Source organism: Gracilinanus agilis, chromosome 4, assembly GCF_016433145.1.
Source record: "Gracilinanus agilis isolate LMUSP501 chromosome 4, AgileGrace, whole genome shotgun sequence".
Classification (NCBI taxonomy): domain Eukaryota; kingdom Metazoa; phylum Chordata; class Mammalia; order Didelphimorphia; family Didelphidae; genus Gracilinanus; species Gracilinanus agilis.
In genome coordinates this window covers 262,397,361-262,416,116 of record NC_058133.1, presented here as the reverse complement: position 1 = coordinate 262,416,116, position 18,756 = coordinate 262,397,361, and the positions used below count along the sequence as shown (strand labels likewise).

Here is an 18,756-nt window from a genome sequence, read left to right as displayed (position 1 = left end):
GTCTGAACTAAGGAGTTGCTGGAAAGCTAGTGTTTCTGCCTCAGAAGACCATGGGCTCAGGGGCAGTAGAGTTAAGCAAGTTTTAGTATCATCAGAGAACAGGCAAATAATCAAGGGAACAAAAGAGGGGCCCTAATGAGCAGGTTCAGGTCCAAGGTAAAGACTTGACTTTAGCTTTAACATTCTTCTGTTTTAAACAACCAGACTCTTTGGGTTCTCTCCTGAACTTCCTTCCCTGTGGCCAACCCCAGACACATGAATTCCAGAGAATTTTTAGCCTTGCAAACCCAGCATCTGTTTGTGAGCTCAAGTAGTTCACTATCTAAATCCCAGACAGAAGAGGTGGCTGGCAGAGGGATGAGCAATCCCACATACTCTTCCTACTCACATATATTAACATCTGCTTACTCATGTTCTCTGTACTTTGTTTCTGCTCACCTTCTTAGAACCAGCTTGGAAATCTATCAAAGCCATCCTTCTTTCTCTCTCCCTTTCTTTCCCTTCTAGCTTTTCTCTCAACACCAAGCTTTATGCCTGATCCCACAGATCAGGAATAACTCCTTAGTATTTTTCCCCTCCACACCTGAAGCACCCTAAGCACACACAAGAAAAGGCCTGGAGACAGGGAGATGGCACACCCAGCCACACTCATCTTCTCCATGGAGGCTGCTTTCTAGGTAATAGGAAAGGGAACTATCTCCCTTTAGGGGCTCTCAACTGAGGCACCTGTGGCAGGGAAAGCAATTGGAGGCAACTGAAGAGAAATTCCTCCTCTAACTTAAGAAATTCCTCAAGCTTATTCTCAGAAAGGTCCTACTGCTCCACCCTGCTGAGATCTGAAATTTAAGCTGGAAGCCAATGTCAAAGAGAAGCCCCTTCTAAGGATTACCTTGGCAGTGCCTTCCTTCTCTCTCTTTCTCTCCTCCATAAGCCAGGTAACTCAAATGAGGAAGGAGTTCACATCTTGCCCTGTCCACTTTCCTAAGCTAGGCCATCACTTAGAATTTAGAAGACATGACATCTAGAAAGAACAGCTGACCAAGCCCTGCTTCTCATGCCCTAGTGACAAGTTCAAGGCTTCTCCATATGAATTCTTTTTTCAGCTGAGGAAAGTAGCTGAGACAACAGTCTTCTTCTTTTTAACAGAATCTAGACTCTCTAAAGACAATCTCTTCACTGTCCAGAAATGAAACACATGCCTCTTCTCTTCCCCCCCTGAACCCTTCCTTAGGGTTCCCAATCACTAACATTAATAGTCACATCAACTCAACTCACTCTCAGCTGGGAGAAGCGGGGTGGCTTCTGGGGGGGCTCCTCATAGGGCCGGTCTGCAAGAGAGGCAATGATCCTCTTCCGGTGGCCAAGCAGGTGAACCTTCAGTACCTGAGGAGTGGGTGGGAAATGTAATAAATTGAGAACAAGAAATGGGTTCTCTTGACACACTTGAGTTTCTCAGGCCACTTGTCCCTCCACAATCAGTCTGATTTAAGCAGCAACACTGGGTCATACATTAGTGCAGAGAACACAAGGCCTGGAGTTAGGAGGCTTGAGTTTAAATCCCAGCCTGGCACTCACTTCATTGTCCTGGGTCTGTTTCCTTATTGGTAAAATGAAGGCTTTTCTAACATCCCTTCCAACTCTAAATCATGTGATCCTGACAATGTACTTTGTGAACAGCAGAGTCCCCTCCTCCTAACTTACTGCAATATACCTCAGGAGCTTCCAGATAGGCACCCCACTTCTACCTCAGCTTGTCTTGGAATCTAGGCCCAGTTCTTTGGGTCTGGCTTCCTCAGCTCAGGGGAAGAGAATGCTGTTTCTGAAGACCCCGAGCTTCCTCCTGGAGGAGTGTATCTTCCATAGAATCCAATGTCTTCTTAGATCTTGCCTCCCAATCTCATGGGCCCTTGCTTAGTTATTCAAGTGGTAGGGGCCTAACATTTAACGTTCTTGGGTTGTCCTGGCCACACTTCCCACAATCTCTGGTCTTGGAGATTGGGGTTTAGTTATTTCACTTTAGGCTGTTCTTCCAGTGAAGCCACCCCAAAACCTGTACAGCAATAGTTTAGCTTAAACAATGAAGGGCAAATATGTGTCTTACTGAAACCTATGAAAGACTCAGCTTGACAGAAAGGTCTTAGAGGAAGCAGATTTTCCATGCTTCTCCCACAAATAGTAACCCCTTCCTCCTTGAAGAGGTCCAGGTATGTGGACTGGCCCACTGAGAGAGAGGCTCAGCCAGTATGTTATACTCACATTAACTAGCTCCAGTTCCCAGAGGTTTTTCACAGTGTCAATAGAACTGTAGCCACTTGACAGGAAAGACTGGATATAGTCCTGCAGCCCAAGAGAGTCAAGCCAGGATGGGACAGATGGCTGGGTATTCCCATCACAGCCCAAAGGTTTTACCTGTGAAAAGAAAGGAGAAGCCATGGATGGCAGGTGGCACAAAATAAATGCTCCCGAGGGAGGTGGGAAAGGGAGTGGCAGGCCTAACATGCCCAGACTAGCTTCCATTTGACCATATCAAAATGCAGGCAGCTGATACAGTGATGACTCACTCTAGACAGTTAGACAGGCATCTTGGGTCAAGGACATGTTCCTTTAGTCACCTGAGGCTAGAGGAAGAGTGGCTATTTGGAGGTAGTTAGAAGTGTTTTGAGACACTTTCTCAATTGTTCCCAACATGGCCAGGGACCTAATGGATATAATATAACTATATATATATGTATATATATATAAATATAATATAATAATAATATAATAATTCCTGTAATAGTGAAAATAATTCTTCTTGCAGCTATGCCTACATGGAAAGATTGGGAGGAAGAGGTGTTATTCAGCTTAATACTTCTGATGAACATTTCTCAAAGTTTCAAATCCCTGCAGCTTGAGGGTTCTTTATATTTTGTGTATGTCTCATGGACCTCTTGGGCAGGCTAGTAAATGGCTTATGGATCCTTTTCAAAATAATATTTTTAAATGCATACAACAGTTAGGATTATAAAAGAAACTAATTATGTTGAAATAAAAATACAATTTTTTAACATACAAGTTCACAGATCTCCTGAAATCTATCCATAAGATATTTTGAGGGTTCACAGACCCCAGGTTAAGAAGCCTTGTCCTAGCTGGATGAAAGGTCCTTGGGTAAAGTAGGTAGAGTACACTTTTTAGCTCAGTCTTTGCTTCAAAGAACCAAAGGTCTCTTCAAACATAGCAATCTTCATGATAAAGCATATTAACTACCTCTAGAGAAGTGATGGATTTTTTAAAAAATGATCAAACATAAGAATTTCTTTTGCTTGACTATACATGTTTGTCAAAGGCTTTCTCATTGAAGAGGGATGTCAGAAGTGAGGGGGAAGTAGTAGGAGATAAAATGTATCTTAAAATAGAATTAAAAAAATTTTTTTAACCCTTAGCATCCATCTTAGGATCAATATTGTGTATTGGTTCCAAAGCAGAAGAACAGTAAGGGCTAAGCAATGGGGGTAAGTGATTTACCCAGGGTCACACAGCTAGGAAGTGTCTGAGGCCAGATTTTAACACAGGACCTCCTATCTCTGAGCCTGGCTCTCAATCCACTGAAAGAAAAACAAATTAAAAATAAACAAATGCAGCTACCTAAGTTATAGTCTAAAGAGGTAAAAGTGGCTACTGATTGCTCTGTAGCCCCACGAAATGGGTAGGAAGGCTGGAAGGGCTTTTGTTGCTGCCTGAGTTGGACTTGTGCCCCTCCCCCCCAACTTAGGGGAGCAGCTGTGTTGACTTTTTCCTTGCCCAGATCTCCCAGAACCACTTTGCTAGGGCCCAGGTTGTCAACATGGATTTGTTAGAGGCACAGGAATGCAAAGTCTGGCAATCCTAGAGCCACTAAGCCCTGTGAAGCAATGGACAAAAATTATATTCAGTCAGGAAGACCTGGGTTCAAATCTTGCCTTAGATCCTTACAGTTTGACTCTAGTAAGTAACTTAACATGTGTGAGCTTTAGTTTCCTTATCTGTAAAGTGAGGAGGCTAAACCTGAGAGCCTCCAAGGTTCTTTCCTCCTCTAAGTCTGTGATATCTATTTCCTTTATAATCTATATTTCGTTCCTCTTTTAGGTTGTAGGGACCTGGAGCTCTTCTCTAATGGTCTAATGGAAACACTACATGTGCTCCCAAATCAGGAGAGCCCTAAAAATGGACGCCATAAGGTAATGGACAATTCTGTGTCACAGACTGCTTTTAAACTGGTAACTTCTTTCTCTCATGGGTCTTCCAGGGCCCAGACAATTTCCCTGCATTTTATGCTGCCTGGGAGGCCACAGTCAATCCTAATGAACCTTTAAAACATAGTCAAGAACTCAAGAAGACTATGTCACTCCTCTGTCCGGCTGGAGAGGATTTGTCTAAAAAAGATATGTCTAGGGCTATGCCATGAAGTAAGAGGTCCAGGGCATGGTTCTAAATACAATCTGTGAAAAACTATTACAGAGTTCATTTGGAAGGACAAAAGACCAAGAATATCAAGGGAAATAATGGGAAAAAATATGAAGGAAGGTGGCCTAGCAGTACCAGATCTTAAACTGTACTATAAAGCAGTAATCACCAAAACAATATGGTACTGGTGAAGAGAGAGAAGGGAGGATCAGTGGAATAGACTTGGGGGTAAGCGACCCCAGCAAAACAGTCTTTGATAAACCCAAAGAACCCAGCTTTTGGGACAAAACCCCACTGTTTGACAAAAACTGCTGGGAAAACTGGAAAACAATATGGGAGAGATTGGGCCTAGATCAACATCTCACACTCCATACCAAGATAAACTCAGAATGAGTGAATGATTTGAATATAAAGAAGGAAACTATAAGTAAATTAGGTGAACACAGAATATATAATTGTCAGATCTATGGGAAAGGAAAGATTTTAAAACCAAGCAAGGGTTAGAAAAAAATTACAAAATGTAGAAAAAATAATCTTGACTACATTAAATTAAAAAGTTTTTGTATAAACAAAACCAATGCTACCAGGGCAGCTGGGTAGCTCAGTGGATTGAGAGCCTGCTAGAGATGGGAGGTCCTGGGTTCAAATCTGACCTCAGATACTTCCCAGCTGTGTGGCCCTGGGCAAGTCACTTGACCCCCATTGCCTACCTACCCTTAACACTCTTCTGCCTTGAAGCCAATACACACTATTGACTCCAAGACAGAAGGAAAGGGTTAAAAAAAAACAAAACAAAAAACCCAATGCTACCAAAATTAGAAGGGAAGCAACAAATTGGGAAAAAATCTTTATAAAAAAAAATTCTGACAAAGGTCTAATTACTCAAATATACAAGGAGCTAAATCAATTGTACAAAAAAATCAAGCCATCCCCCAATCGATAAGTGGGCAAGGGACATGAATAGGCAATTTTCATATAAAGAAATCAAAACTATCAATAAGCACATGAAAAAGTGTTCTAAATCTCTAATAATTAGAGAAATGCAAATCAAAACAACTCTGAGGTATCACCTCACACTTAGCAGATTGGCAGCCAACAAGGGAGAGTAATGAATGTTGGAGGAGATGTGGCAAAATTGGGACATTAATGCATTGCTGGTGGAGTTGTAAACTGATCCAACCATTCTGGATGGCAATTTGGAACTATGCTCAAAGGGCTTTAAAAGACCATCTTCCTTTTGATCCAGCCATAGCACTGCTTGGATTATACCCCAAAGAGATAATAAGGAAAAAGACTTGTACAAAAATATTTATAGCCATGCTCTTTGTGGTGGCAAAAAATTGGAAAAGGAGGGTATATCCTTCGATTGGGGAATGGCTGAACAAATTGTATCTGTTGGTGATGGAATACTATTGTGCTCAAAGGAATAAAGAACTGGGGGAATTCCATGTGAACTGGAATTACCTCCAGGAATTGATGCAGAGTGAAAGGAGCAGAGCCAGAAGAACATTGTACACAGAGACTGATATACTGTGGTACAATGGAACATAACAGACTTCTCTACTAGCAGCAATGCAAGAATCCAGAACAAGGTTGAGGGATTTATGAGAAAGAAAACTAACCACATTCAGAGGAAGAACTGTGGGAGGAGAAATACAGAAGAAAAAAAAACTGCTTGAACACATGAGCTGATGGGGATATTACTGGGGGATGTAGATGCTAAATGATAACTCTAGTCCAACTATCAATAATATGGAATTAGGTCTTGATCAGTGATACATGTAAAACCCAGTGGAATTGTGTGTCCGCTAAGGGGAGTTAGGGGGGGATGGGAGAGAGGGAAAGAACATGAAATATGTAACTGGGAAAATATTCAAAATAAAAATTTTTTAAATAATAAAAATAAATAATAATTTTTAAAAGTATCTGTTCAACGTGAAAAAAAAATACAATCTGTGAGAAGGAAATGGGGATAAAGAGAAGATTTAGAGGAGGCCAACTATATTTAAGACTTATTTTACAGATCTGGCCATCCAATCTCATAGGTTCTAGTCAAATCATTAACAATTTATTAATTGCCTATATGTGCCAGGCACCATGCTATGCTTTGGAGTTATTTTTTTTAAAGGCAAAGACAAGGTCTTTGCCATCAGGAAACTTACATTCTAATGAGGGAGCAAACATGCAAGCAACTATTTATATACAAGAGATGGAGAGATAAATAGATAAGAGTAAATGGGAGAAAGGTATTAGTCAGGGGATGGGATCAGGAAGGGTGGGAAAGGATTATGAAAGCCTTTTACAGAAGATAGGATTCAAATCTGACTCTTGATAAAAGCTGTTCTAAAGTTTGATGGACTATTGGCCAAAAGAGGTCTTCAAGCACTGCATTCCTGTGTTTTGTTTTGTTTTTTTTAATAATTTTTTATTTTTAGAAAAAATTTCCCTGGTTACATAAGTCATGTTTTTACTTTACCCTTCACCCCTTCATCCCCCCTATCCCCAGACTCAACACCTCCCCGCCCCAGCTAATTCGCATTTCCACTGGTGTGGTCAGTCAAGACTTATTTACATATTATTGATAGTTACATAGGTGTGGTCTTTTTGGGTCTACATTCCCAATCATGACCTCATCAACCCAAGTGTCCATGCAGTTGTTTTTCTTCTGTGTTTCTACTCCTGCAGTTCTTCCTCTGAATGTGGGTAGTGTTCCTTTCCATAAATCCCTCAGAACTGTCTTGGGTCATTGCATTGCTGCTAGTACAAATGTCCATTACATTCGATTTTACCATAATACAATGTGTACAATGTTCTTCTGGCTCTGCTCCTTTCACTCTGCATCAATTCCTGGAGGTCTTTCCAGTTCACATGGAATTCCTCCAGTTTATTATTCCATCACTAACATATACCACAATTTGTTCAGCCATTCCCCAATTGAAGGGCATAGCCTTGCTTTCCAGTTTTTTGCCACCACAAAGAACATGGCTATAAATATTTTTGTGCAAGTCTGTTTATCTATGATCTCTTTGGGGTACAAACCCAACAATGGTATGGCTGGATCAAAGGGCAGGCATTCTTTTATCGCACTTTGGGCATAGTTCCAAATTGCCTTCCAGAATGGTTGGATCAGTTCACAACTCCACCAGCAATGCATTAACATCCCAATTTTTCCATATCCCCTCCAACATTCATTACTTTCCCCTGCTATCATTTTAGCCAATCTACTAGGTGTGAGGTGGTACCTCAGAGTTGTTTTGATTTGCCTTTCTCTAATTATTAGAGATTTAGAACACTTTCTCATGTGCTTATTGATACTTTTGATTTCTTTACCTGAAAATTGCCTATTCATGTCCCTTGCCCATTTATCGATTGGGGAATGGCTTGATTTTTTATACAACTGATTTAGCTCCTTGTATATTTGAGTAATTAGACCTCTGTCAGAATTTTTTGTTATAAAGATTTTTTCCCAGTTTGTTGTTTCCCTTCTCATTTTGGTTGCATTGTTTTCCCTTGTACAAAAACTTTTAAATTTAATATAATCAAACTTATTTATTTTACATTTTGTAATTTTCTCTAACTCTTGTTTGGTTTTAAAATCTTTCCTTTCCCAGAGATCTGACAAGTATACTATTCTGTGTTCACCTAATTTACTTATAGTTTCCTTCTTTATGTTCAAGTCTTTCACCCATTCTGAATTTATTTTGGTGTATGGTGTGAGATGTTGATCTAAACCTTATCTCTCCCATATTGTTTTCCAATTTTCCCAGCAGTTTTTGTCAAATAGTGGATTTTTGTCCCAAAAGTTGGACTCTTTGGGTTTATCATACACTGTCTTGCTGACATCACTTACTCCAAGTCTATTCCACTGATCCTCCCTTCTATCTCTTAGCCAGTACCATATTGTTTTGATGACAGCTGCTTTATAGTATAGCTTAATAACTGGTACTGCTAAGCCACCTTCCTTCACGTTTATTTTCATTATTTCCCTTGATATTCTTGATCTTTTGTTGACGATATGATGGTCTACTTAAAAAATCCTAGAGAATCAACTAAAAAGCTAGTAGAAATGATCAACAACTTTAGCAAAGTTGCAGGATACAAAATAAATGCACAAAAATCATCAGCATTTCTATATATTTCCAACACATTAGAGCAGCAAGAGGTAGAAAGAGAAACATCATTTAAAATCACCCTAGACAATATAAAATACTTAGGAATCTATCTACCAAAACAAATACAGGAATTATACGAACATAACTACAAAACACTTTCCAAAAAAATAAAACTAGATCTAAACAATTGGAAAAACATTGAGTGCTCATGGGTAGGATGAGCTAACATAATAAAAATGACCATTCTACCCAAATTAATTTACGTATTTAGTGCCATATCTATCAAACTACCAAAAACATTTTTTACTACATTCCTGTGTTTTTAAGAGTTGGAATAGATGACCTTTGAGATCCCTTTTAACTGCTTCAGTGACTCTGAGACCATCCCTTTCCCTTGGATTTGGCTCACACTGAAGCAGGCAGGGCTCTGCAGGGTTTTTACCTTAGGCAAAGATCTTGCAGCCTGGAGAAGCTTCCGCCGGTGCTGGGGGTCACTGATCCCAATCTCCCTGAGGTCCTGGTCTTCCATCACATTACTACCCTGAAGACAGAGAATAAGAGAGTTTTAATAGAAATGGTAGTTTCCCTGACTGTTAAAAAATCTGAAGAAAATGCTCTAACTTTCATCCCTTAATGAAGAAGGGAATTCTAGAGGTCATCCCCTAGGTATTCTCATGTGGCTAGGCCAATGTGGTCTAATCCAAGGCAGTTTGGAGTTAGTAAGATTTGAGTTTGAATCCTGCCTCAGACATTCCCTAGTTATGACCCTTAGGAAGTCACTTTGTGTCATTCAGTCTCCATTTCTTCATGTATAAATTGAGATAATAATACCATCTACTTCCCAGGGTCGTTATGAACATCAAATGTGACAATATATGTAAAATTCTACATAAACTTTTAAGTCTTATATAAATGCTGGTTGTTATTAAATAATAATAATACAATTATTATATGATATAATACAATATGTAATAATCTATGGCATAATCATCACTATTACTGTTACTGTTATTATTTCAGTAAAGATCTCTTTTTTTGTTGCTGTTTTTTTTTTTATTACATTTTTAAACCCTTAACTTCTGTGTATTGGCTCCTCGGTGGAAGAGTGGTAAGGGTGGGCAATGGGGGTCAAGTGACTTGCCCAGGGTCACACAGCTGGAAAGTGTCTGCGGCCAGATTTGAACCTAGGACCTCCCGTCTCTAGGCCTGACTCTCAATCTACTGAGCTACCCAGCTGCCCTCAGTAAAGATCTCTTAACAGCAGGGCCTGCTAAAATTTTCTGGAGTTTTTGAAGGATTTGGCAAATATATTTTCAATTGAGGAAAAGCTTTTCTCTAGGGCTGAGAAAAGAAGCCAGATTACAGGTCAGTGGAGGAAAACTGAAGAATGCCACAATGTACATGCTGTACACTGACCCACACAGATTAGCATTCTTGCATTAACACCTAATTCATGCACAGAGAAGACTTAATATATGGTTAATTGAATATTAGCTGTTTTAACAGATAGCAATCTCTTCCATTTGTCCCATGTGTTACCACTACTTAAACTGTGATATGCCTCTATACAGAGTAAAGAGACTCCTCTGTTTCCCTGCCTTAAATGTTGAACCTCAGAGCTTAAATGTCTATGGACAGTGGTAAAGCCATCATGGGATTAAGGAAAAAGAATTGGACCAGTGTCACAAGGCTCTAGTTAGTTGCTATGTGAATTAAGCCAATTCCCCTTTTATAACCTCAGCATTTCCACCTATTGAGTAAGGAGGTTGGCCTAAGGTGAACCTATGGCACATATGCCAGAGGAGGGGCTGCTCCTTTCCCCTTCTCCACTGCACCTGAGGAAATCATATCACATACACAAACACATTCACCCAGCAGCCCAATAGGAGCACTTCCTTCCTCCTTTGTCTGGGGCAAGATGGGGGGCGGGAGTGGGTTGCAATTTGGGCACGTGGTCTCTAAAAGGTTTACTATCACTGGCCAAGACAATCTCTAAAATTTGATATTTTGTAATTCTGGGGTAGCAAAGCTTTGTATGGTAGTAGCTTTGAATGGAAAAAAAACCATCTTATGTCAACTTATTTTGTAAGGACTCTGATCCCATGAAATTTTAAAGTATAATTTATTTTTAAAAGTTTAGGGATTTTTTAAAAAGCATCATAGTTATTTCCTGATATACTGCTTCTTCCTCCTGCTCTACTGTCTATAGTCTCCTCCCACCAATAAATCCTCTCATGTAACAAAGAAAACAGACTGACAAAGCAACTGTCTTAGAACTTATGCAACATTTTTTACCTTCTATAGAGATGAAGAAAATCTTTCATCGTTTTGTTTCTCTGGATAGTAACTGGTTAAAGCAATTCATCTATCTTGTGGTATTTTTGTTTACACTATTGTAGTCCTTGTGTATATTTTCTTAGTCCTACCCTTTTCACTCTGCACCAATTCACATGCATCATAGTCCACAAGAAATAATACGAAGAATATGTTCTCAGAAGCTTTGTTTCTAAGAATTTTCTCATATTCTTCCTTTCTTAAAAACCCTTAAACTAATATTGATTCTAACCAAAAGAGCAGTAAAGGTTAGGCAACTGGGGTTAAGTGGCTTGCCCAGGTCATATAACTGGGAAGTGTCTGAAGCCAAATTTAAACCTAGGTCCTCTCAGCTTCAGGTCTGGCACTCGATCTACTGTGCTACTGAGCTACCCTCTCTCCAAATATTCTTTCTTATGATGCAATAAATTCTACTGTAGTCACATACCATAATTTGATCAGCCATGACCCTAAATGATGGGCATCTATATATTTCCCAGTTTTTTGCTACCACAAAAAGTGCTCTTACAAATATCTTGATGTATGTGAGACCTTCCTTTCTATATAACCTCTATATGTGCCCAGTAATAGGATGGCTAAGTCAAAAGGCATGAATGAATTAATCACTTTTCTTATCTTCTTGGAAAAAATGTGAAAGTTAAAAAAAAAACAAACAACCAACCCAAGAGATTTTCTTACTTCCTTTAAGAGGGTAGGTGAGGATGGTGGTGCTGTGATTTCTGAGAAAGACTGTTATATAGGGCAGGTTCAAATCTGGCCTCAGATACTTTCTAGCTACAACTGCAAGTCATGTAACCCCTATTGCCTAGCCCATACTGCTCTTCTGCCTTGGAACCAATACACAGAATTGATTCTAAGATGGAAGGTAAGGATTTTTTAAAAAGGGAAAAGAAAAAAAGGAAAGACTATCATACTGATAACCTCCTTTCCATTTTTCCTTGTCTCTAGCAGTTGTGTTAGTGTATAAACTCTTTGTTTTTGTTTTTGTTTTTGTTTTTTTTAAACCCTTGTACTTCGGTGTATTGTCTCATAGGTGGAAGATTGGTAAGGGTGGGCAATGGGGGTCAAGTGACTTGCCCAGGGTCACACAGCTGGGAAGTGGCTGAGGCCGGGTTTGAACCTAGGACCTCCTGTCTCTAGGCCTGACTCTCACTCCACTGAGCTACCCAGCTGCCCCAGTGTATAAACTCTTAAAGCTATCTCAAATCTAATAATATTTGGAGAGACAGCAGCAACACACTGGAGATCCTATGATGAGGAGGGGGAGCACATGTGTGTAAATGCTTAGAGAGTAATGGATTCTAATTTTGATTACATAGAATGTAAAAGATTTTGTACAAACAAAATAATGAAGTTAGAATCAGAAAGGAAACAGTTAACTTGGGGAAAATATCTTTTCAGCAAATTTCTCTGATAAAGATCTTATATATAAAATATATAGTGAACCAATTCAATACATAAGAATGACAGCAATTCCCCAATAAAAAACTGGTCAAAAATTGGTTCATTCTTATGAACAGGAAGCTCTCAAACTAAGAAATCCAAGCAACCAATAACCATATGGGGGAAAAATGCCCCAAATGACCAATAACATGAGAAATGAAGATTAAAATAACTGTGAAGTTCTACTTCATACCTCTCAGATTGGCAAACAGTAAAATGGACATTGTCAGAAAGGCTGTGGGAAGCAGCAACACACTAATGTACTGCTGTGAAGGTATGAATTGGTCTAGTGTCATTCTTCAAAACAATCTGGAATTATCCTATCCCCAATTCCCCCCAGTCACTGCCAGCAATACTAGTACTAGGCCTAAAACCCAAAGAGATCAAAGAAAGAGGAAAAAGATCATGTGTATGAAATGACTTCCACCAGCTCTTTTTCTTATACTATAGAGCTGGGAGCTAAAGGATTGCTATTCCCCCTCTCCCCATCTACATTTGACCATCCTTTTAGATCTAGCTCAAGCTTTACTGATGAGCTCCATGAATTTGTCTATGACTATTCCCAGCATTCCCTGATTTCCCCCTTTTCTAAACTCCTAGTGCAGCTCTTGTTAAAGCCTTTTATACACTATCTACAGTCTTGTGCCTTGTCTCTTTAACTACAGTGTAAGTTCCCTGAAGAGAGCACAGATTCTCGGTCACAATGTCTCAGTCATAACCAGCTGAGTGAATTTTCATTTACAATGTGACAAGCATTGGGGACACTCTTGGGGAGAGCCTGTTGGGCTAGAAAGTCTGGTGGCTCCTATCTTCCACATGGAATAAAATGAATTCTTTCTCTTCCCAAGAACATTCCTATTTGGGCAAAGTATCTGGTGAAATATGAAATTGTATACATCTGTTCACAAATATGTTGTCATTCTGAAGCCATTATTTCATCCAAATGAGGCTGTGCAAAGTTTTAGTGAGGCTCCAGAGGCCAAATCACTTCCTGCTGACCTGATCCTTTATTCTGTCAATTTGCTGGTGATAAGGCTCAGGCTGGCCCAATTATTATAGATTAGCCAGTATCCATGTGGGGACCCAAGGATAAGACTGCTTTATGAGATCTAAGGAAATTTACTAGCTACTGCATGAGGAAGGAAAGTTTTTGGTAAAATTAGGAGAGTATTGATCTGGGAAGTTCCCAAAACCTTCACTGACATAACAATAACAATATCAGGTGGTTATTAATGATTACAAATGGTGTGTCTAAGTGCCAGAAATGTATCAAAGACCCAGGGTAAAAAATGCTGGAGATAGAAATCAGAGGACCTGGGTTCAAAACCTACTCAGGTTATTTACTTTCCTATGTGACTTTGGTTAAGTTTAGCCTCTCTGGGCCTCAGATTTTAGGTGGGGGGGAAAAAAAAGAGTTAGACTAAATGAAATTTAATATTCTTTTAAAGCTCTATGATCTTATGGTTGGAATATGTAAGGGAATTCATTACTTACTCCTAGGTAGGAGAATGGGATAGCAAAACCTGTCAGCTGCCTCACCTAAGAGAGAATTTAAGGGTCACTAGGTATCCTTTGTAAATGCAGAGGGTCATTACTTTCAAATTAGGGAATACATGGAATTTCTCAGTTTAGCATTTTAGTTTCATTTTTAAGAAGGAAAATATAGGTATGACACCTAGGAGTTGACATAAAAATCAGTCATCCAAGTTTCTAATCCAGTTTCTAATTTCACCCATGGAGAAGAATACTAGGCTTGGAATCTGAAGGTTTGGGTTTGAGTTCCAACTCTTGATAGCTGGGTAACCACTAACAGATAAATCACTGGAACTATCTGGACTTCAGTTCCCTCATCTGCAAAATGGGAACAATAACATTTCCACTATCTACCTCATGTTGTGAAGTACTTTGTAAAACATAGACTGATATAAACATGAACTGTCACTATCATTATTAGAGTAGGGTGCAAGTTCCCTCACATTTGCACCAACAGGCACCAGGAATATTTAATGTTCAATTCAACAAATACCCATTAGGTGTTTAATCTGTGTTTATTTGTATCTATTTGTTCCTAGAGTTTTCAGGATGTCAGCATATATGTAAATTGTGAACATGGCCAGTTATCTCCAGTGCCTGAATGAGTGATGATAGGGCACCTCCAGGCTACAAGATGTCACATGTGTCCAAGCCACTAAAGTAGGAAAGAAATGACTCATTAAGTGTCCTTGGGAGCCATACTGAAGGTAGTTCTTGCCCCCTCAAAGAAGCTTTCTTGTGGAGCATAACCCCTAACTTCCTACCTCAGCAACTACATAGGATTTTTCAGGTCAAAATAAAGCAACTACTATAAGGTATGCCCATCTCCTGTATGTGGATTGTCTCCTGGTTTTCCCTTCTCCATTCTCAACACGATCCCCTTATAATGTAAACTAGCTGGATACTTTAATAAGGAAATTTAACAACTTAGTCAAGATGATAGAACTCCTTCTCTATCTCCAGATGTGACAGTTTCTAATACATCTGGAACATTCAGTACATCTTCCTTAATGCTCTATGCATTTTACAAATGAGCACCAGGTCATTTTGATATAGAGGGAAACATTCTTAGCATACTGAAAACTGAACCACACAGGGATAAGCCATGGATAATAGTATGCAAATTGTAAAATAGGTAATAAGGAAACTTTTCCATAATCAAAACACTTCCTTCTTGATTTTTTTTTTCCTTTTCTGGTTACTAAAACTTAATTAGTCTTATAACCCATCTGGCAATTTACATGCAATTATCTGCAGTACTTTGCATGGCTACTTAGACCACCTAAGATATTTCAAGTAACATTCAACAAGGCTGTAAAATCAGAATTAATTCTTGAGTCTATCCTACTTACAAGGATAACACTTCTAGGAAGCACTCTACTGAATATCTCATGAACAAGACTATCAAGATCACATTAGTAACAATGACTCCTTTTACTCTAAGCTATCAGAAAAGTAGGCATGCTACTAATCCATCCATCCATCCATCCATCCAACCATCCATCCAAAATTAAAGTTTACTCCTAATTTTAAGTTCAAGTTTCCACTGTCAGAGCAGAGTGGGGAGAGAGATGGGCCATTTAGGTGACTTTTTTTTTTTTTAATAGCATCAATCCAGTCCAATAAGGAAAAGAAAGCTGACATGAAGGTTGATTCAGCTTCTCTGCTTCAAGAGTATGTAAAATGATGCCAGTGAATTCTTACTTATTTGTGGTTTAAGAATGGCAACCATTTTGGAATGAATAGAAAAAGGGAAGAAAGGTTGGGGACTAGGCATCCTAAGTGCTTAGCCTCTGAAGAGGATATATACAGTGACTACAACTGTAAGTCATAACCCAACTTCACTGGCTATGAGACAATAAATCCCAGAAGGAAAGATACTATGTTTTATCTAAACTTGTATCTTACTAAATGCCTAGCTCAGGGCCCAGTGCATACTAGATCATTAATGTTTGTTAAATAAATGAATAAGCTAATCTGTGGCCCCCAAGAGGTGGAAGGTCTAATTATACCTTAAGAGCATAGTCAAAGAAAGTGCACCCTTGGATTCTTCAGCAAACCCTGCAGAGCTGGGTGCTGACCTTCCTTGTCCCTTGTGTGGAGAGGTACAGGGTATTGCTAAGTACTCTTTGGTGAGCACTCTCATCAGTCCTAAATGTGCAATCTTTGTGTAATGGCGAGAGTGCCAGACTTAAGGAAGAAAAACCTTGGTTTGAATTCTGCCTATGACATTTAACAATTATCATACGTATCACTGAAAGTAGAAATAATGCTGGAAATAAAAGTGGAAACCTACCTCCCAGAGAAGTTATAACGATTACAGAATATACATAAACCATTTATAAAGCACTATAAAAATGCCAACAGCTATTCTCCAGAACTGTTTCCTTACTATGGCCTTACTATCTCTAGCCGACTAGAAACTTGGAGTTCATTCTTGAGTTCACAGCTCCAATAAGTGAGCCACATCTTGACTGGGGGCCAAGCCTCCATGGTATCTCTGATACTTTCTTCTTATTTCCCACCACTTTCCAGCATCCCTTCCTTTGTGTTTTGTTTTCTTCTTCCCTCTTTCCCTCTCTCACTCTATTCTGCCTCAATTCATATGTCTGCCCAGGTTTCAGAAAAACCTGGGAAAATATAAAAGGATTGAGGCAGAGAAAATGAGCAGAACTGTCATAAATAGTAACAGCTATACTGTAATAAAAATCAACTGTGAGAGACTTAGCTATTCTGATCAATATAATAATTCATGAAAATTCCAAAGGACTCATGATGGAAAAATGCCCTCCACCTCCAGAGAGAGAGAGCTGATGAACTCTGGGTATAGATTGAAGCAAATTTTTTCTTCCGTTGCCTTTATTTTTATTTGGAGTTGGGGGTATCATGGCTAGAATGTTTTATATGACTTCACATGTATAATGGGTATTATATTGCTCACCTTCTCAAAGGGCAGGGAAGGGGTGGCAGGAGGAGGGAAAGAATTAGGAACTAAACAAAATAATGTTAATTTTTTTTAAAAAACATTTTTTGTAAGCTTAAAATGAAGTCCTGGATACTTAGCTTAACTCCAACCAGAGCTGAACATGATAAGTTTTATCTCAAGTTTACCAGCTTGCTCTTATAAGCAAAGTCTTGGATTAGATCATTTAGACTAAGTAGGTCCTATGGGCCCCTCTAGGAAGCACCATGTTGGCTCACTGGGTCAAGTTGCCCAGGGGAAAAGGCATGATAGAATATGCACTCATTTCTAGTCATTTTAATCTGGTTTCCAGATTGAAGTTTACAAGAATACAATAGTAGTAGAGTTCTGTTAACCAAAAGCTGGGTAGGTTTGGGCACTGATATATGGCTGAAAATGCCTATCTTTCTTCAAAGATTGCTGTAAGTCGGATGACCAGCATTAACAGAAAGCAATGGGAAAGGTACCAAAAGGCTTTTGGAGACCCATTTCAGACCTTTTGCTAATAATAACAGATGAAAGAATCTTAAAAAAATATAAAGCAATTTGGAAACAATAAGGTAGTATTATTAACAGAAGATAGGTACTACCGATGATAAAAACTTTGGGCTCTATTCATGAATAATCCTAGCACCCAGGAAAAAAGTATCTGCCACAGGACTAAGAGCAAAGATAATGTCTCAGGAATCTTCTTGGGGTTCCTTGAGTGCAGAAGAATAGAGCATGAATATCCCCATGCTCTAGTGAATGCAAAGGATTTTGCTTCCACGTGTGAAACTGAAAACGAGCTTTTTACCTCTTACTTAGCACAAATAACTAGAGACTAAACCTGAAGTTCACTTAGAACCAGTAGTAGGAAGTGTCTGAGGATGGATATGAACTCAAGTCCTCCTGATCTGAGACCCAATGTTCTATGCACTCTGCCACCAGCTGCCTCTCAGCTTTCACTGTGTGATCAAAGGAAGCACTTTCTCATTCTAGGTTTCAGTTTCCCTTTCTCAAAACTATGGAAGAAAAACATTTTGGTGCCTTCTGGAATGCTTCTTTTTACATTTGCCTGCAGGCTCCTGGAGGGAAGGGGTTAGAGGTGGGGGAGAGATTTTGAAATATTACTCAAGTCTTTTGGTAAAGAAGGGTACAGAAATACTGCATTATTACTAATCATTAGAACAACTATCTTCTTATATGTGACTTTACAAGTACTGGCAAACTAGACCACCTATCTTAGTGGTCATATTGGAGAGGCGAGGCAATCAGTTGCAAGGACATCACTAGAACACACTCACCCTGGATGGCAATGGCAGTGGCTTTGACTCAAGGGGTCCTTGGCCATCAGAAGACTTTTAGTCTTTATAGCAGAGGGATATAATTGCTTTTACCAAATTACAGTTTATCTGACTGATAATTCTGGCAGCTAAGTGGTCCAGTGGATAGAATGCTGACTCTGGAGTTAGGACGACCTGAGTTCAAGCTGGCCCCCAGATACTTCCTAGATGTATGACTCTTAACCTCTGTTTGCCTCAGTTTCTTCAACAGTAAATGGGGGAAATAATAGCACCTATCTCTCAGGTGGTTGTGAGGATTAAATGAGATCCTGTTTGTAAAGCTCTTAGCACAATTCCTGGCATAGAGCAGATGTCTGAATGTCCCAGGTCAGATAAGGAGCTAAACAATTCAACGGTATCTCAAGGAGGATGCTATGTTCAACTTAGATGTGGCAGATTTTGGAAGCATTTTTGCAGAGAGTGTTCATACTTCCAACCTTTCCAGTCAGAACTTCTGTTACTGATTTGGGACAAGCTAACTACAAGCGATGAAAGTCCATCATAAGAGCTTGAGGCTCAATACGGGAAGCCCAGGCTAAAATAGTGGTTAGGAATAGTATCTCTCTCTTATTTTTTTCTTTTTTAAAACTTTACCTTTGGTCTTAGAACCTATACTGTGAAT

General features: G+C 39.3%; 1 protein-coding gene across 1 annotated transcript in view; it reads right to left on the bottom strand.

Annotated features, from left to right (window-relative positions):
• The window catches only part of ANKS1A (ankyrin repeat and sterile alpha motif domain containing 1A), a 256,599-nt gene that overhangs the window by 8,190 nt on the left and 229,653 nt on the right, over positions 1–18,756 (bottom strand). Inside the window, exons 14-16 of the mRNA XM_044674231.1 lie at positions 8,980–9,078; positions 2,257–2,409; positions 1,276–1,383 (exon numbers count right to left, since the gene is read on the bottom strand). Coding sequence (XP_044530166.1) covers positions 1,276–1,383; positions 2,257–2,409; positions 8,980–9,078 — 360 coding nt within the window. The remainder of the gene's footprint in view (positions 1–1,275; positions 1,384–2,256; positions 2,410–8,979; positions 9,079–18,756) is intronic.